This window comes from Serpula lacrymans (genome assembly GCF_000218685.1).
Source record: "Serpula lacrymans var. lacrymans S7.9 unplaced genomic scaffold SERLAscaffold_5, whole genome shotgun sequence".
In the NCBI taxonomy this organism is placed as follows: Eukaryota; Fungi; Basidiomycota; class Agaricomycetes; order Boletales; family Serpulaceae; genus Serpula; species Serpula lacrymans.
Genome location: NW_006763294.1, coordinates 2,990,943 through 3,008,143, shown reverse-complemented (window position 1 = coordinate 3,008,143; position 17,201 = coordinate 2,990,943). Strand labels below are relative to the sequence as shown.

General features: G+C 43.1%; 6 protein-coding genes across 6 annotated transcripts; 4 read left to right on the top strand and 2 right to left on the bottom strand.

Annotated features, from left to right (window-relative positions):
• Positions 1-1,556: 1,556 nt before the first annotated feature.
• SERLADRAFT_436826 (uncharacterized protein) lies at positions 1,557-2,087 on the top strand (the record flags this gene model as incomplete). Its single annotated transcript, XM_007317113.1, has 1 exon — positions 1,557-2,087. One exon carries the CDS (start codon positions 1,557-1,559, stop codon positions 2,085-2,087), a length of 531 nt encoding a protein of 176 aa, XP_007317175.1.
• Positions 2,088-3,982: 1,895 nt separating this feature from the next.
• Positions 3,983-5,237, bottom strand: SERLADRAFT_407587 (uncharacterized protein; the record flags this gene model as incomplete). Its single annotated transcript, XM_007317112.1, has 4 exons — positions 3,983-4,481; positions 4,515-4,828; positions 4,882-5,001; positions 5,052-5,237. The coding sequence occupies 4 exons, from the start codon at positions 5,235-5,237 to the stop codon at positions 3,983-3,985; spliced, it is 1,119 nt and encodes a 372-aa protein (XP_007317174.1).
• Positions 5,238-5,429: 192 nt separating this feature from the next.
• Positions 5,430-6,959, top strand: SERLADRAFT_407586 (uncharacterized protein; the record flags this gene model as incomplete). Its single annotated transcript, XM_007317111.1, has 4 exons — positions 5,430-5,811; positions 5,854-5,855; positions 5,904-6,180; positions 6,409-6,959. 4 exons carry the CDS (start codon positions 5,430-5,432, stop codon positions 6,957-6,959), a joined length of 1,212 nt encoding a protein of 403 aa, XP_007317173.1.
• Positions 6,960-15,422: 8,463 nt separating this feature from the next.
• SERLADRAFT_386443 (uncharacterized protein) lies at positions 15,423-15,581 on the top strand (the record flags this gene model as incomplete). Its single annotated transcript, XM_007317110.1, has 1 exon — positions 15,423-15,581. A coding segment is annotated over one exon (159 nt), but the record flags the coding sequence as incomplete, so codon positions are not given.
• Positions 15,582-15,772: 191 nt separating this feature from the next.
• On the top strand, positions 15,773-16,048 carry SERLADRAFT_386442 (uncharacterized protein; the record flags this gene model as incomplete). The annotated part of the gene is made up of 2 exons (XM_007317109.1): positions 15,773-15,946; positions 16,007-16,048. Coding segments are annotated over 2 exons (216 nt in total), but the record flags the coding sequence as incomplete, so codon positions are not given.
• A 295-nt stretch (positions 16,049-16,343) lies between these two features.
• SERLADRAFT_464726 (uncharacterized protein) lies at positions 16,344-16,739 on the bottom strand (the record flags this gene model as incomplete). Its single annotated transcript, XM_007317108.1, has 1 exon — positions 16,344-16,739. The coding sequence occupies one exon, from the start codon at positions 16,723-16,725 to the stop codon at positions 16,552-16,554; it is 174 nt and encodes a 57-aa protein (XP_007317170.1).
• Positions 16,740-17,201: the final 462 nt, after the last annotated feature.

Sequence of the window (17,201 nt, the reverse complement as noted above, 5' to 3'; positions counted from 1 at the left end):
GTTTATGGGCTTTGCCTCCTAGAACAGTGGGTGATCTGGTTGTTCATGGGGTGGTGTGTATAATGATCCTTCAAAGTAAAACCCAGAGATGTATGCGTGTGGGTTTTGAGGAGGAGGGATAGTTGGAAGATAAAAGATAGGGGCTTTGGGACGAGTATAGACGAGCACTACCTTGCTAATCGTAGCACAAGGTAAGTTTAAGAATGACAAAATGACGAGGTGACAAAGTTCCCAGTGATAGCAGGCTCCTGGCGCACAGACTGTAGTGCTCAGAAGGACTCTAATCAAAAGGGATAATAATGGCTTCAAAAGTGGCAAGTGACAATGGCAGCAGATAACAGTGGTAGCAGTGGGAAGTATTGTGACCACACTAGATCACAAGTAGCAGTAAGAAGTGGACTTGAGATTAGAGAAGAAGTCTGGTTTGGATTTCTTTTTTTATAAGGTAAAATACAGGGGTTTATATAGTAAAAGAAAGGTAGGCTATGCACAGTATAGCTTTGCAAAAAAAATGAGAAAGAACATGAATGAATGTATGCTGACAAATCCTGCACAGATAGTACAGGATAAGATTGTCAAAAAAAAGGAAAAGAAAGGGATAGAACAATGAATGCTGTGTAGGTAATGTCATAGGTTTGTACAGCCATAAAATAAAGTCCAATAGCAGAAAGAGAGCAAGAAAATCATAATGTCATGGGAAGATGCAGTAAAAAAAGGCAAGGCAAAACAATATCAGTATCAACACAGTTCCTTTATTGCCAGTCAGGCATTCTAAAAAAAATATGTGTCCATAAAAATGATTCAAAAATCATCATCCTAACTTTTGCCCTACCAATCCTATTTGTCATCTCATATCTCATATACACAACTATAACAACCAACTTAAACCCTACCACATCAATCCCCATCCCTCCACGTCCATCCACCATCATCTCATTCTTTCCCAGAGATGTAGAATCTCTCGAGGAAATTCCCCTCACTCCAATTCCCCTAGTTACAACTTTACCCGGTGTAGACTTGAGCGAAGTTTAGATAAAACTTTACCTACAGTTCAAATTCTCTTACCTTTGACCAGGCCGTGCACTTGCATCCGCCAGTCGGGAGAAGAACTGACAGCTTAATAAGTGGGTTATTTTGGGACAACCATTTGGGCCCCAAAATTAGTACTATACATTTTACCTACCCTTTGTAAACACCTTATATCAACCATACGTACAAGATAGTTCTGGGCAGAAGAGGACCAGATTATCAAAAGTGGAAAGACAGTATCTACAAGCTTTACAGCAGTGTATTGACCTGATTTGTCATTGGTGAACTCCTGTACATGTGTAGAGACAAATTGAAAACTTGAATAGAAACCGAACAAAACTATACAACTACATATATCTGGTGTGGAGACTTCCCATTACCAGAAATTGAACCAATCAGATTCCTATCCCCACGATCACCTACACCACAAATAAAACAAGAATCACCCAAACCTGTCGTACCTAAACTCCATTGAATTCATGCAATTTCGGCAAAGAAAACCATCAATAAGCAGTATGACAAACAGCATGACCGACCTAATCGGGGCATTGCCGGAAGCTGGACCCAGCCAGACTCAACCGACAATACCAACTGATTTAACCCCAGAGATCCAAGAATGGATGGAAAGAATGCTAGAAGCAGAAGTTGCCAGGAGAGTAATGAAAGCAACCAAAAAAGAAAGAGAAGGGCGGACAATGGCGCACAGAGCAGCAGAAAGAGTGGAGGAAGAGAAAGAAGACTATCAGAGACTATGGGAGCAACAGCTCATTATCAACTCCGAGACACCAGACAGAGAAAAAGGTGCAGAGAAGAGGGAACCCAGAAGAACTAGGAGTGCATTAGACAACCCTCCAACATTCAATGGGGACCAGACAAAGTTTAAGGACTTCATGGAGCATGTCTCACTTCACTTCGAAGAAGATCCCACATACTTTGGAGATGAAAAGAGAAAGATAACCTTTGTACTGTCATACATGAAAGAAGGAACCGCCGCCAACTTCAGAAGCGAGTGGCTGGAAGAAAAAATGGCTGTTACATCTATTAAGAACAAAGCTTGAAGGAAGTGTCTAGCCACTTGCTGAGAGCAATCAGGGACTGGAACTAGAGTCCAATGTGAGTAACTTTATTATTAGAGAGTATGACAGGTATACAGTACCTAGAGTCCAATGTGAGTAACTAGAGAGTAGGAAGCATTGGACTCTGCAGTACTGTCCGAAGTTTTGTAAACAAAGATAAACAAAGCAGCCACAAAGGCGAAATAATAGAGAACACAATCAATAGTGAATGATAGAAGAATAGATAGAGAAAGGAATGAAAATATATAGGTAGCACAAAGGTGCAGAATCACCAAAACTAACAAAAAGATGGTAAAAAGTGTATGATTATGGACTATCATTATGTGAATGAGTAAGTTGGAGCTCTAACCTTGATAATGGGATCCGGCATCCAAACATGGAAGTAGTATTGTTGTTTGCCTGGGTGAGAAATTGCAATGGATGATAAAGCTCTCCGTCTCATGCTACTGGAGTATCTGGTGTCGGATGATGAGGACTCAATGAATGATGATGACAAAGAAGACCATGCTGTACTCGCCACCTCTAAATCAATTGTGTTATACTCTCAATCACTGTACAACAAGACACCATACTACACTTCTGTGCTGTCAGGCCAAGGCTGGATCTAAGAGCTGATCAATGGACATCCGGGTAGGATCAAAAGCGAGCTAGGTGTAAATAAGCATGTATTTGAAGGGCTGATCAGGTTGTTGAGGCGAGCAGGCCATACCAATTCCAAACATGTCACCTTACAGGAGAATCTGGGTGTCCTCCTGTATATGTGCGTCACAGGGCTCACTTTCAAGCATGTTGGCAAGTGTTTCCAGCGTGCAAATGACACCCTTTCAAAGTGAGTAAAGTTTTATCTACTAATGCACCAGCTTTTCACCATTTTACAGGTATTTCAAGGAGATTTTATTCGCATTTTCATCAGCACCTATATACACCGACTATGTACACTTACCCTCTGCCAATGATTCCATTCCACCCAAAATTCAAAACAACCCAAAGCTATTTCCATTTTTTTCAGGTGCTATCGGCGCCATTGATGGTACGCACATTGCATGTGCCCCAAAGTCGTCTGAGCGCCATCTGTCAAGAAACCGCAAGGGAGCAGTCACCCAGAATTGTCTGGCATGCTGCTTCTTTGATTTACGGTTTCTCTATATGCTTACAGGGTGGAAGGGCTCTGCCGCCAATGCAGCCATATACAATGATGCTCGGTAGCATGATCTACGTGTCCCCCCAGGTAAATATTACCTGGTGGACGCTCATTTTGGGTCTTGCCCTGAACTTCTTGTTCCTTATTGAGGGGAATGTTATCATTTGGCCAAATGGGGCCGTGTTGGACTTAGTTGAGTCTATTTGTGATATGTCTAGCTATTTTAACATTATAACTAGGCCAAAGAGCAAGGAAGAGCTCTTCAATTTGCGGCATGCTCAAGCTCGCTGCTGCATCGAGCAAATCTTCGGAGTTTTCAAGTGCCGGTTTTGAATCCTTATCTGCCCCCCCAAATTTGATATGGACATTCAAGCCCGTGTACCATCAGCGCTTTGCATGGTACACAACTACATCTGAACTCATGATCCTGAAGATATTGATATTTTCCCCGAAGCAAGTACTACCTCAACCCTGGAGAGCACTGGCTCCCAGACCGGCTTGGAGCCAATTCGCGTTGTGATCAGATTGCAGAGAGGATGTGGGCATTGTATTGTCGAGAGCTGAGGACAAGAGGCCAATTATTTACAGAGTAGCTAGGGTGCCGGTATTTGTTTGTTTTCTCATAAGTTCACAGCAAAATTGATTATATTTCCACATCAACGTATATAGTTTACATTTGAGCAGGGATACAGCAAGTTATAACAAAAAATGAAGACAACAACAGACAACAACAGACCTAGTTGGACAGAAATGCAGTAAAGTCCTTCAACAGCTTATCCACCCACATTATGCAAAGATTTTTGCCCTGTGTGGCCATATCAAGGTAATCGCCTATCAGCACATTATCTGCACGGAGCATATCAATGAATGCAATTTTTTTCTCGTCATTGAGCTGTGTCTTGATCTGCCCAGCCATTCTAATGGCCTGACTCCTTGTGTTCAAAGGCTCAACGTGTTGAGAAGACGAAGACGAAGCGTTGTTTGAAGATCCACCACCGGATACGCTGCCAGTGAAAGCACTCTCTACAATGTTCAGGAAACGGTACCTGAAGTCATTGCGCTTGGTATCGCGCTGCTCCTTGTTATCTGCCATCCTCTGCATCTGTTCCTTCACACCATTGATTGCAGCGGTGCCAGAAGAACGTAGGGCTTTGCTTGGGGTGGCAGAGATTACAGAGGTACTATCAACGGCCAAATACTTGCGTTTTCCGGAGGACGTGATGCTGACAGATGCGCTAGTAGGTTTGGAGTGGATAGATGACACTTACAAGGTGCCGGATTCACTCCCACTCTTTCCCTTGTCTTTTCTGGCGCTAACAACCGCCTTTCTTTCAATTGCCTCTCTTTCCGCACCCTCTTCATCACCTTTGTCCTCTCCATCCTCCCCTCCATCATTGCCTTCAGCATCCACACCCATCCTATCTTTACTCGCTGAACTGATCTTTGCAGATTGTGCTTGAGATGCACGGAAAATGTGAGTCCCTTTTGCCCGGCTTGGTAGAATAGCTGTGATCGAGTCATACCACCTCCACCCATCTGAAGCTAACCGGTTGTAGGTTGACTTAACATCTTTCGGCTTGCTCTGCAAAAAAAAGGTAAGTCCATCCCATACCTGCTAAGGATAAAGATGCTCACTTTGAGGAAAGCATCCCAAATGTGCCTGTTTGCATCAGTAATCTTCAGTCCACATTGTACGTCAAATCCAAGCCCGGAAGCGTTCATCAACTGATCTACACAACTAAGCTCCTTCTTTAGCTGAAATAGCAGTTAGCAATGAAGCTTTAAAATGTACTTCTACTACTAACACTGAACCATTTGTTACAGATTGAGTCGGCTGTTTTGGTGGCTCCTTTTGTTGTTAAAGGAGCCAGAATGCCCTCAGCCAGGTTATAGAACTGAGGCTTATACCCCCAACCCTCTCCAAGCAGGCCAACATGCTCCTCAGCAAGTTCAACCAATTTTTTGGTGTCACTTTCTGTCCAGATATACATTGTGCAGCATTAGTCAACAGAGATGCTCCTCACATGTGTCCTGCTGGATGTGGAAAGTCATTCGCAACAGCCCATGCCGTCAATGCCCATCTTGGCTCTGCAAACAAATGTCTATGGTACCACAAAGGGAAGCTACGAGCACTCACTATCCCACAGTCAGAAGAAGATCTTGAAGAAGCCAGTGGATTAGACATGTTGATAGAGGATGATGGGGAGGAGGAGACAACTGGAGACGTACTACAGGAGCTGCAAAAAGACCTATTCTCCTTTGTTCCCATCCAGCCTCCTGATATTATAGAAGACAAGCAGAACATAGCAGGCCCATCCCTTCATCCAAACTTAATTATCTTAGATGATGATGAGGATGAATGTATAGAGGTGGAACATCCCACTGCTGGCAAGGTCATAAGTATGGATGAGACTTTACATCAGAGGTGGAGAAGAGAATTTTTTAGGGCAGGTGGAGGTGGAGATAGAGGTGAAGACGTAGAAATGGGTGAAGATCCAGATCCCAAGTTCTTTCCCTTTGCCTCAGAGATGGATTGGAGGGTAGCCTGCTGGGAAATTAAAGATGGTATAGGGCATCAGTCATTTGATTGACTGCTAAGTATTCCAGGTGTCAGTGATTTCACAATTTCTCTGTACTTTGCTCATACTTTTTCCCAGGTCAAGGAGAAGCTTGGCTTGTCATATCATAATATATGTGCATTACACAAGATTGTTGACCACAACATACCAGCCAGGGCTGAATGGAAATCAACCATGATCTCTTTTCGGGATACTCCTGATGACACACACCTAATCCAGTACCGTGATGTACTGTCAGCTATCAGAACTCTCCTGGGAAATCCAGCCCATGTTGAAAATATAGTCTATCGTCCCAAAAAGGTTTTTACAGATGCAAGTAGAGGATATACCATGAGATGTGGACAGGGAAGTGATGGTATGCTATCCAGGTGTGTGTGAATCTTCTACATTGACTTATACAATCTTTGGAATAGACTTGTCTACCATTTGGGGCAGCCTTGGTGCCTGTTATTATTGCAACAGACAAAACCCAGCTTACACAATTCTCCAACTCTAAATCAGCTTATCTTTGTCTATCTCACGTTGGGAAACATACCCAGAGCCATAAGACGCAAGCCAAGCCAACATGCTTGCATTCTCATAGGATATCTGTCCGTCAATAAAGTTAAGGGATTTCAGCTTACAGCAAAAGCAAAGTCATCAAGAGTTCAGCGTCTATTCCATGAGTCTATGAGGGTTATACTAGAACCTTTGAAGAAGGCTGGCATTGAAAGGATGGACATCACTGGGGGTGATGGGGCTGTCAGGAGAGTTCATCCTGTTTTGGCTTGCTACGTTGCAGATTATCCAGAACAATGTCTTGTGACATGTACAAAGTATGGCACCTGTCCCAAATGCAAAAGGCCTGCTTCTGAGCTTTCAGAATCTACTTCTGGAGAGCCACATACACAGAACTGGACAGAAGAAGTCATTCAGAATGCTAGAGCTAACACAGATTCCTTCTATCAATTTCAAGAGAGATGCAAGGATAACAATGTCTCTGGTGGTGTTTACGAGCCATTCTGGCTTAACTTCCCTCATTGCAACATTCATTTATCTGTTTCCCCTGACATTCTCCATCAACTATACCAAGGTGTCTTTAAGCATATGGTGAACTGGTGCAAGGACCTTATGGATCCCAAGGAGCTTGATTAGCACATTTCCTCCCTTTCTGCTTGCTATAGTGTCTGTCATTTCAAAAATGGAATTTCTGCATTAGGCCAGATTGGTGGAAAGGAAAGAAAGGATATGGCCCGCATATTGCTAGGATGTTTGATTAGAAAGATTCCAAGGAGTGTTATACTTGCATACTAATCCCTCTTGGACTTCATCCAGATAGCACAGTATCCCACTCATGACAACACCACTCTGGGCTACCTTTCAGATGCTTTGGACACTTTCCACAAACACAAAGATATATTGGTATGACTCAACATAAGAGAACACCTGAATATCCCTAAATTCCACTCTCTCCTCCACTACTGCCAGTTCATCACATGGTTTGGAACCACCCACAATTACAACATCGAGATATTTGAGCGCTTCCATATCAACTTTGCAAAAGAAGGTTGGAGGGCTTCTAATAAAAGAAATGAAGCACCACAAATGGTGACATGGCTTCTGTGTTGTGAAAAGGTGGTGGCTTTCCAAAGCTATCTGAAAATGACCATGGATAATGAAGAAGACAAATTCCCTCACTCCAAATTCCAAGACCAAAGGCTTGTCATAGCGGAATACCCTAATAAATGTCAGCAAAGCATTTTGGACGTCATTGTTACAATTAACATACCAGCACCTACTTACGCTATCATGCACCAAAGTTGATTGGTAGCATGGACAGGTGTCAATAACGAAGCGAATATTCAAAAAGACTCGCCTTTGCGCCACACAGGCACAGTGCCATGTGGAATAGTAATTAATATTGCCTGTTTTGAACTTGTGGCTGATCAGCACCACCTCTATTAGGCAATCCAGTTACGCTCACCTTTGCTTTTCCATCCGGTACTTTCCGCATTTCGGCATTTCGGCAAATTTTCACGTCGCCACTGGCTACACATTGCATTGTGCCCTCACTTTTGTTGTTTCCCTTACTCCCCTTCCTTTGCCTAGCCCCACCATGGGCCCCTTCCTCTCCTTTTTATTCTCACCTGATGGTCATTTCTGGATCCCCATTCTAATCCACTTTTTCGTCACCTCCACCCTCCTCCTCCTCATCTTATTTGCACCCCCACCATTTCTGATGTCACCACTTCCTATCCGCTTCCGTCGCCGATCCGTTGACTACCACGTGCCACTGCTGATATCAGCAAAGCCCCGGCGGCCGGTCCATATAGGGCAACAGGTCCATCTTCATGACGTCGATCTGCCATCATATACTATCAAAACATCAGTCGCTCGTCTTGCCTGGTTGGAGCGTGGGTGGGTAGTTTTTGAGCTGGAGAAGGTTCATCCCCTTGCATCGCCCATGTTCATCGCTGTCCCATTCACTTGGGTACACTTATCTTTTGTCCATCGTCTTCGCTACAGCTACACCTATCACACGCTGCCTGGGACTCACTTGTTCCAAATTGGAACTACTCCTCTCCCTCCCTCATTTGATCAGGTGGTCCAACACAGCCAGTCCATTGGTAAGGCCATGGAACTGTCAGATTTGGACTAGGTGGTGGACCGGTGGCTCCAGTTTCTTTTTCTTCAGCAGAACATTCATTTACAGTGCGATTATTTTTGATTTTTGAATCATTTTTATGGACACATATTTTTTAGAATGCCTGACTGACAATAAAGGAACTGTGTTGATACTGATAGTGTTTTGCCTTGCCCTTTTTTTACGGCATCTTCCCATGACATCATGATTTTCCTGCTCTCTTTTTGCTATTGGACTTTACTTTATGGCTCTACAAGCCTGTGACATTACTCACAGCATTCATTGTTCTATCCCTTTCTTTTCCTTTTTTGACAATCTCATCCTGTACTACCTATGCAGGATTTGTCAGCATACATTCCTTCCTTCATGTTCTTTCTCATTTTTTTTGCACAGCTATACTGTGCATAGCCTACTTTTCTTTTACTATATAAACCCCTGTATTTTACCTTGTAAAAAAAAAGGAACAAGAACTCCAATCCAAACTTCTTCTCTAATCTCAAGTTCACTACTCTCTGTTACTTGTGATCCAGTGTGGTTACAACACTTCCCACTGCTACCACTGTTAATTGCTGTCATTGTCACTTCCCACTTTTAAAGTCATTGTTATCCCTTTTGATTAGAGTCCTTCTGAGCACTACAGTTTGTGCGTCAGGAGCCTGCTATCACCGGGAACTTTGTCATATTGTTGTTCTCAAACTTACCTTGTGCTACGATTAGCAAGGTAGTGCTCGTCTATACTCGCCACAAAGCCCCTATCTTTCTATATTCCAACTATCCCTCCTCCTCAAAACCCACACCCATACATCTCTGGGTTTTACTTTGAAGGATCCTCATACATACCACCCCACAAACAACCAGAGCACCCACTGTTCTAGGAGGCAAAGCCCATAAACAAGTTCCGTGGAATCTGGGAGGATTGTGTGTTAGTTTGTTTTTGTGTGTGGTTTCCTAACAGCAGTTCTCATCTTCGACAATGCTTCACTTTTTTACTTCTACTTTTATTTTCCAAGTCACATGACCAGTCATGTGACCATTTACTTTACTTTACATTTTCGACTTTTCATAGTCACATGACCAGTCATGTGACACATTACCTGACCAGTGTCTAGACTCATCATGTGACCGGTCACATGCTAGATATTGGACTTTAAACTTTATTTACAACTGTACAGTACCTCATGTATTTTAGTATATATACAGGAGCAATACATGGGGAAGGACTCAGCAAGTCCTCCTATTGTCTAGCACAACTAACTCATTGCAGCCTAAGGGGTAACCACTCCCCATCATCTTCTTTATAGTGTGTTCCTGTGTGCGCCAGAGTAAATAACTCTTGGTTGTTACAGTCATGGAGAAACATCAGTGTCCTGGATTTGAATCAGCACTCAAAGTCTTCCTTAACAGTAAACTAACTCACTCAAATACATGTTGTGAAACCAGATTACTACCCCTTCTATTTCAAAACCTTGATATCTTCTATGGCTTCAAATTCTGTTTAGATAGCCTAGGCAACAATGTCGACCTGGAGAATGACCAGGTAGATTCTGTCAAAGCCAGGCCAAGTGGAAAAAACAATCTGTTGTCACAGTTTGACACAGTGGTTGTGATGAATTCTCCTGATTGTGAGGCTACAGGCATAAAAGGTAATGTTTCTCTTACCCTATAACCACAAGCACATCTAATACTAATGACTGTATTCAAGGAACAAGAATTGGGAGATTGAGAGTAATCTTTAAACTACCTAAAACACTATACAGTTTCGACTCATCCCCCAATAATTGGCCAAAATATCATTTGGCATATGTAGAGTGGTATAGCAACCTCGAATCCACAGCTGAAAAGGACCACTTAATGTACTCTGTTAATAAGGTACCTCTAAACACTGAAGGTTTTCCTCCAGGACAAATTATCCCTTTATCCAGTATTAGACAGCTTTGTCAACTTATCCCTGCTTTTGGTGGTTTGCACGATACATGTCCTCATCATTGGACTCATAGTAATATTCTGGATGTTTGTCACAAATTTTATCTTAATAACTTTAGTAGCAAATATGCATATCAAACATTATGGTATTGATATATAGCATTTTAAATTTTGCGTCTATAATACTATTATTGCTTTTGTTGCTCCCATTGCTCTTATTGCTCATATAACACTATAGTCACTATGATCATACTATAGTTTCTCTTAAAGTACTATAGGGACTTTGATCATACTATAGTTGCTTTTATAGTGCTATAAGTGCTATAGGTGCTATAATAGGCTTTATTTGCACATATGTACAAACCCCTTTGCTATATAGCAAAAGGCTTTTTCCTGATGTCACTATTGGCAACCTTTCTGGTCAACATTCCCAGGGCCGAGATGAGGACAGATCAAACAAAGTGGTTGCCTCACAGCGCTCCATTCAGGACAGTCTCAGTTATGCAAGAGAGGTCTCTAAGATGTATGATCTCCCTCCGGACACCTTGAATGACTTTGTCCATGTAGGTTCATTCTAAATCTCTCAATTTTTATTATTTCTCTGATATCTTATACTCAAATAAAGCTTGCAAGCCCCATGCAGATGTAAATACATTTGCATGGGCAGCTATTGTCCTTACAGAAGACCATATCTCTCTCAAACTGAGCAGCCATTCAAGATTACATATCATTTGCCAAATATTTTGTAAGTTCTTCTTCTCCTTCTCCTATGTATTCATTCTAAATCTTGCATAGTCAGTTTTACAGAACCGTACAATGGCGTGTCTTCTTACCACCAACCTTAAATACTATCACAGGAAGTTATCTGATCAAATGAACGTAAGTGACTTGATTGCTTAACCTACTGTATACTAACTGCAAGATAAAAATTTATAGAGGAACAACCTCAGGTTTTCAAGGTCCCGGATGGCGCCCTTGACAATCCAGAGATCAAAGGCCACCTGATTTCACTCATCAAAAAGGCCCTGACTCTCATGCGTTCGAAGATCAAAGACAAGGTACATTATTTTTCCTTCACGAAGACCAAGAACTCACTGTCTACCTCAAGCTTCTGCTATCTGTTGTGGAAAAGATGCAGATTTCCGAGCTATATACACTCATAGCTTCAAGGGGTTTTGACATTAGTTTAGACTATTGGAAACGCGCTTGTTTCCTGGTAAGTAAGCTCATACATTCACTACTACCTACTGACTACTCTACAAGCGTAAAATGTTGCTGGTTTTTAGGGCCTGTTCAATTGAGAACTTCTGGGAAGTGTCTAGCCACTTGCTGAGAGCTAACAGGGACAGAACTAGAGTCCAGTATGAGTAACTAAAGAATAGGAATGCTCAGTGTAACATATATATACTAAAATACATGAGGTACTGTACAGTTGTAAATAAAGTTCAAAGTCCGATGTCTAGCATGTGACCGGTCACATGATGAGTCTAGACACTGGTCAGGTAATGTGTCACATGACTGGTCATGTGACTATGAAAAGTCGAAAATGTAAAGTAAAGTAAATAGTCACATGACTGGTCATGTGACTTGAAAAATAAAAGTAGAAGTACAAAAGTGAAGCATAAGTAGGTGCTGGTATGTTAATTGTAACACTCAGTGAATACTGAACAATACAGCAAAAAGAATAAAGAGGAAAGTGATTTAGAAAGAAGGGAAAATAGATAGCACAACTAGGTGCAGAATCACCAAAACTAACACTCCCCCCTGATACTGCACCTCCCAAGCATTAGCTCCCCCCTGATCTAACAAGTCCCATCATCTGTCTGAACATTTCAACTTTAGGCTTAGCCAGAGCCTTGGTCAACAAATTAGCAGGCATTTCAGTAGTGGGCACAAAGGTGGGAGCAATTTGGCCAGAGCCAACAATATCTTTCAACCAATGCCAGCGTAAATCAAGGTGCTTCATTCGACCATGGTGTTCAGGATTCTTAGACACAGAGATGGCAGATTGGTTGTCAATGTGAAGGGTGGAAGGAGAGGTGATAGGATAGCCCATTTCCTTCAGCAGATTTTGCATCCAGCAGATCTCCTTGCCAGCTTCAACAGCAGCAATATATTCTGCCTCAGTGGTGGAAAAAGTAACAATGCTTTGAAGTTTGGAACTCCAAGAGACAGCACCAGATCCAATCTTGACAAGGTAAGCACCAGTAGAACGTCCAGAGTCCTTGTCACACCATGATCAGCATCAGAGAAAGTGGTGAAGAGTTCAGTGGAATTAGGATCAGGGCCAAGGACAAGTGAGTGATTGAGGGTGCCTTGCAAGTAGCGGAATAAGTGCTTGACAGCACCCCAGTGAGTGGGCCCAGGATTGAAATTGAATCTGGCAAGAACTCCAACAGTATAGGTAATATCAGGACGAGTGGTGGTGGCCAAATACAAATACATCAGAGCACCAACAGCAGCAAGGTAGGGAATGTCCTTCATCAGTTGCACTTCTTCTGGTGTCCTGGGAGACATATCCTTGGTGAGGCGTGAACCAGGGTCCATTGGAGTGGACACAGGCTTGCAATCCTTCATGCCAAAGTGCTCCAGAATGTCCAGAGTGTACTGATGTTGGGAGAGGGAGATGGTGCAATTGCTGAGGTCTCTGGTGATGGAAATGCCAAGTAGGTAGGAAGTAGGGCCAAGATCACAAAGTTTGAAGTGTTGAGAGAGGTCCTTGACAGCTTGGTCAAGTGCAGAATTGGATATGGATGCCAGTGTCATGTCATCAACAAAGACAGGTAGAATAATGTGCACTTCACCTCTATTAAACACATAGATGGCAGAGTCAGAGTAAGTGCGATTAAATCCGAGTTTTTCAAGCACAATGTGCATCTTCTGGTTCCACATCCTGCCTCCTTGCTTGGTCCCATAAATGGCCTTGTAGCGCTCAATGGAGCCATCAGAGTTGTGCTTGATCTTAAAGACCCACATGCCACCAATTGCCTTTTCTCCAGGAGGTAGTTCCATTGTGCTCATGAGCTTGGAGCTCTTCCATGGCTGCTTCTCTCCATTTATCTGCATCAGGACGCTTTATTGCATCTGCAAATGACCTAGGCTCAGCAGAGTCTCCAAAGTGTGCCACTTCATCATCAACTGCCTCAGAATCACTACTATCGCTGTTATCACTCTCAATGGCAGAAGTAGGTTGTCTGTGTTGAAGCCACCATAGTCTAGGTGGTCTCCTAGCCCTTGCAGGGCGTCTCAGTGCAATAGGCAAGTCAGGAGAAGGTGAGCAATGAGGAGGGTGATCTGGAAGCTCAAGAGGTTGATTCACAGGTGGTTTTGCATCAAGGTCCAAATCAGGCCCATCATCAGGCAAGTGCTGAGGTTGCTGAGGTTGCTGAAGTACAGCTGGTGGGTCAATATCTCCCCCTGGACCTGGTGCAGGGACATTCTCATCCAGGCCCAAAGGCATGGGAAGTGAAGGTGGCAAAGGTGGAGTAGAAGTCTTTTTCAAGCCAGGGAAGTAGCGCTCATCAAAATCAGCTCTCTCAGAGATAATAGTGCGTTTGGTGGTAGGATTGTAGAATTTCCAACCCTTGTACCCAGCAGGGTAACCAATGAACACACATTTCTCCATGTGAGAGCCAAAGACACCTCTCTTATCCTTTTGCACATGCACATAAGCAATGCACCCCCAAACACGAAGGTGTGACATGTCTGGTTTATGTCCATGCCACAATTAATAAGGAGTAGCATTGACCACTGCATCAGTGGGACACCTATTCCAGACATGCACCAAGGCACCTAGGCATTCACCTCAGAAGATATTAGGCAATCCAGACTCTGAAAGCATGGTAGTGATTCTTTTAGAGAGAAGCCTGTTTGCTCTTTCTGCAACTCCATTCCGCTGAGGCCTATTCTGGGTGGTATGCTGTCTGACAATGCCATGATCATCTGTGAATTGCTCAAACTCCTTGGAGATGTACTCTCCCCCTTTGTCATCGCGCAGAGCCTTGATTTTTCGCTCTAATTGAGTCTCAGCATAAGCCTTGAAACTCTTGAAAGCATTAAAGATATCCGACTTGGCCTTCAAAGGGACAACGACACAAAATTGAGTGTAATCATTGATGAAGGTGACCCAATATTGATACCCAGAGAATGAAGGGGAGGAGACTTGGTGTACATCAGAGCGGATGAGGTCTAGAGGGTGAGCAGAGCAATGAGAAGATGAAGGGAATGGGTTGGCAGACATTTTTCCAGACAGACATGGTTCACAGATAGGATCAGGAGTATATTTAGACTCAAGTGTCATTCCAGTAACAAGGTTTTCTTGTGTCAATTTCTTGACATCAGCATAGTGGTGGTGAGCCAATCTTCAATGCCAAAGGTTTAAGTCAAGTGGAATTGTTGCAGAAAAGTGTCCTAATTCAACACAAGAAACAGTGGATCCATCAAGGAATGCAGCATTATTGTTGTTGATGGTTGCAGTGAATAAGAGAGTGTTGCCACGTATGAAGGACATAGATTGAGATGAAATGATGACTTTGAAACCACTTTGACGAGTTAAGTACAAGACTGAGAGGAGATTATTTCGAAGATCTGGTACATGCAGCACTCTGGAAAATTCTACAGCCCTTGATTCCTTGCCATTGATGATAGGGTTAAACACCACAGTACCAATACCAGCTGAATAAACAACAGTATGATCTGCTAACTTTATGGGAACACGATATGGTGCATAATTGCGAATCCAGTGACGATGAGGTGTCATATGAGAAGTGGCACCTGTGTCTGCATTCCAATCAATGTTGGCATCAAGCTGGAGAGGGCAGTGTAAGTCAGAGGGATGAATAGAGTGGAGGCTTACATTTCTAGCCGGCTCTGCAACCACAGTAGAAAAATGGTATTTTGCACCAGGTATGGCAGATTGATTACAATGATGGCAGTTAGAAGATGAGCAAGAACAATGAGTAGGAGCAGAATATGAATGAGGAGTACATTTAGTTTTATCCATGGTGTGGAAATGAGCTGGTGAAGCAGTGGAGGTGGATAATGGAGAAAGTCCAAAAAGTGCACAGAAAGGTCCAAAGGGTCCAAAAGAGTCCAAAAAAGCGGTCCAAAAGCGGTCTAGGAGGGTGCTAAGGCTTCCTAGTGCTGCTACAGGGTTACGCCTGTGTTCCCCTTTCAATACTACGCTGATATTAACAGAGAAATCGCCTTGAGACAGTGTTGGTTAAAAGGGCTTGTATATCAGTCAACAAAGTGACTTAAGCTCCCCAAACACTGCAGACTGAGAGAGGCTCTGGGCAACAGCAAACTGAGGCAATGCAGGCGAGCTTCACAGTCTATAGACAGAGCAGAGAAGATTGGAGCTTTATGCAAGCACCAGATATGCCAAAAAGCGAAAATATAGGCCAAAAAAATCAAAATTGTCACAGGGACAGATGGAGTGGATGGATTGCCCCCAAAATATAGGTGTGGAGAGCGATTATATGGTGCAATAGATAGGCCAAGTATGGCCAGAAACGAAGCACAGGGAGTGGAGGAGTATAATAGGGGTGGAAGTGGTGATCAGATAATGATAGGGGTTCACAGGGAGATCAAACTCAAAATCCACCACTCTGAGGAGTCTCTTAGGGTTTTCAAGGTCGTAGAAGACAAAGGTAGGAGTTTGTGGATGATCAGATAAGGATTGGGTGAGATATGGCACTGATAAGGCCAAAAAAGCGTCCAAAATGAGGTTCCAAGCAACAAAGGCTTATAGGGAGTGATCCAGATGGAAGCAAAGCAAACAGAGATGATAAAGAGGGTTATCAGAGACCCAGAAGACAATTTGCAAGAGGGATAAGCAGTAGGGTGCTTGGATGATGAGGTATGAAGTCAGGAAGATGGCTGGAGCACAGGGCTCATAACCTGTTCAATTGAGAACTTCTGGGAAGTGTCTAGCCACTTGCTGAGAGCTAACAGGGACAGAACTAGAGTCCAGTATGAGTAACTATATTATCAGAGAGTACAGAATGTGTACAGTACCTAGAGTCCAGTATGAGTAACTAAAGAATAGGAATACTGGACTCTGCAATACTAGTCCGAAGTTTTGTAAACAAAGGTAAACAAGTCAGCCACAAAGGCGAAATTATAGAATGCTCAGTGAATACTGAACAATACAGCAAAAAGAATAAAGAGGAAAGTGATCTAGAAAGAAGGGAAAATAGATAGCACAACTAGGTGCAGAATCACCAAAACTAACAGGGCCTTACTCCAAAGCAATGGCCTCCCAGATGGACCGCCCTCTAGCTCTGGCATTACCGAGGTAGGACCTTCTGCTGGTGTTGGTGAGCTGCAGGAATATGCTGTGGGTGAGGGCATGACGTCAGAAGGACATACCACTTGTTACAATAACACAATTTCTGGACATTTCTTTTCTTTTCATTCTCCGCTTTAACTTTGCACTTTAGCATTCGCACATGGCGCCACGCGGCATTTCCCCTTTTTGTTCTAACTCCTCTTTCTCGCGCCGCGTTGCCTTTTCTCTTATTTTAGATTCTACTCTCTCACGCAGTGGAGCTGGCCATACGGGCTAGGCCCTATGACATCATCAGCCACTGCCTCTATCAACTGTATAGCACATATGTACAAACAACCTGTAGTAGTATATATACCCCAATAAATCCAGGAGACTCCTCAGTGAGTCCTCCTGTTGTTAACCAACAAACTCTCTGCAGCTTAAGGGGTAACCACTCCCTCATCATCTTCCTTATAGTGTGTTTCTGTGTGCGCCAGAGTAACTAACTCTTGGTTGTTACACCGCTTCTGACCAGTTTTCCAATTCCAGTTTGACCGCT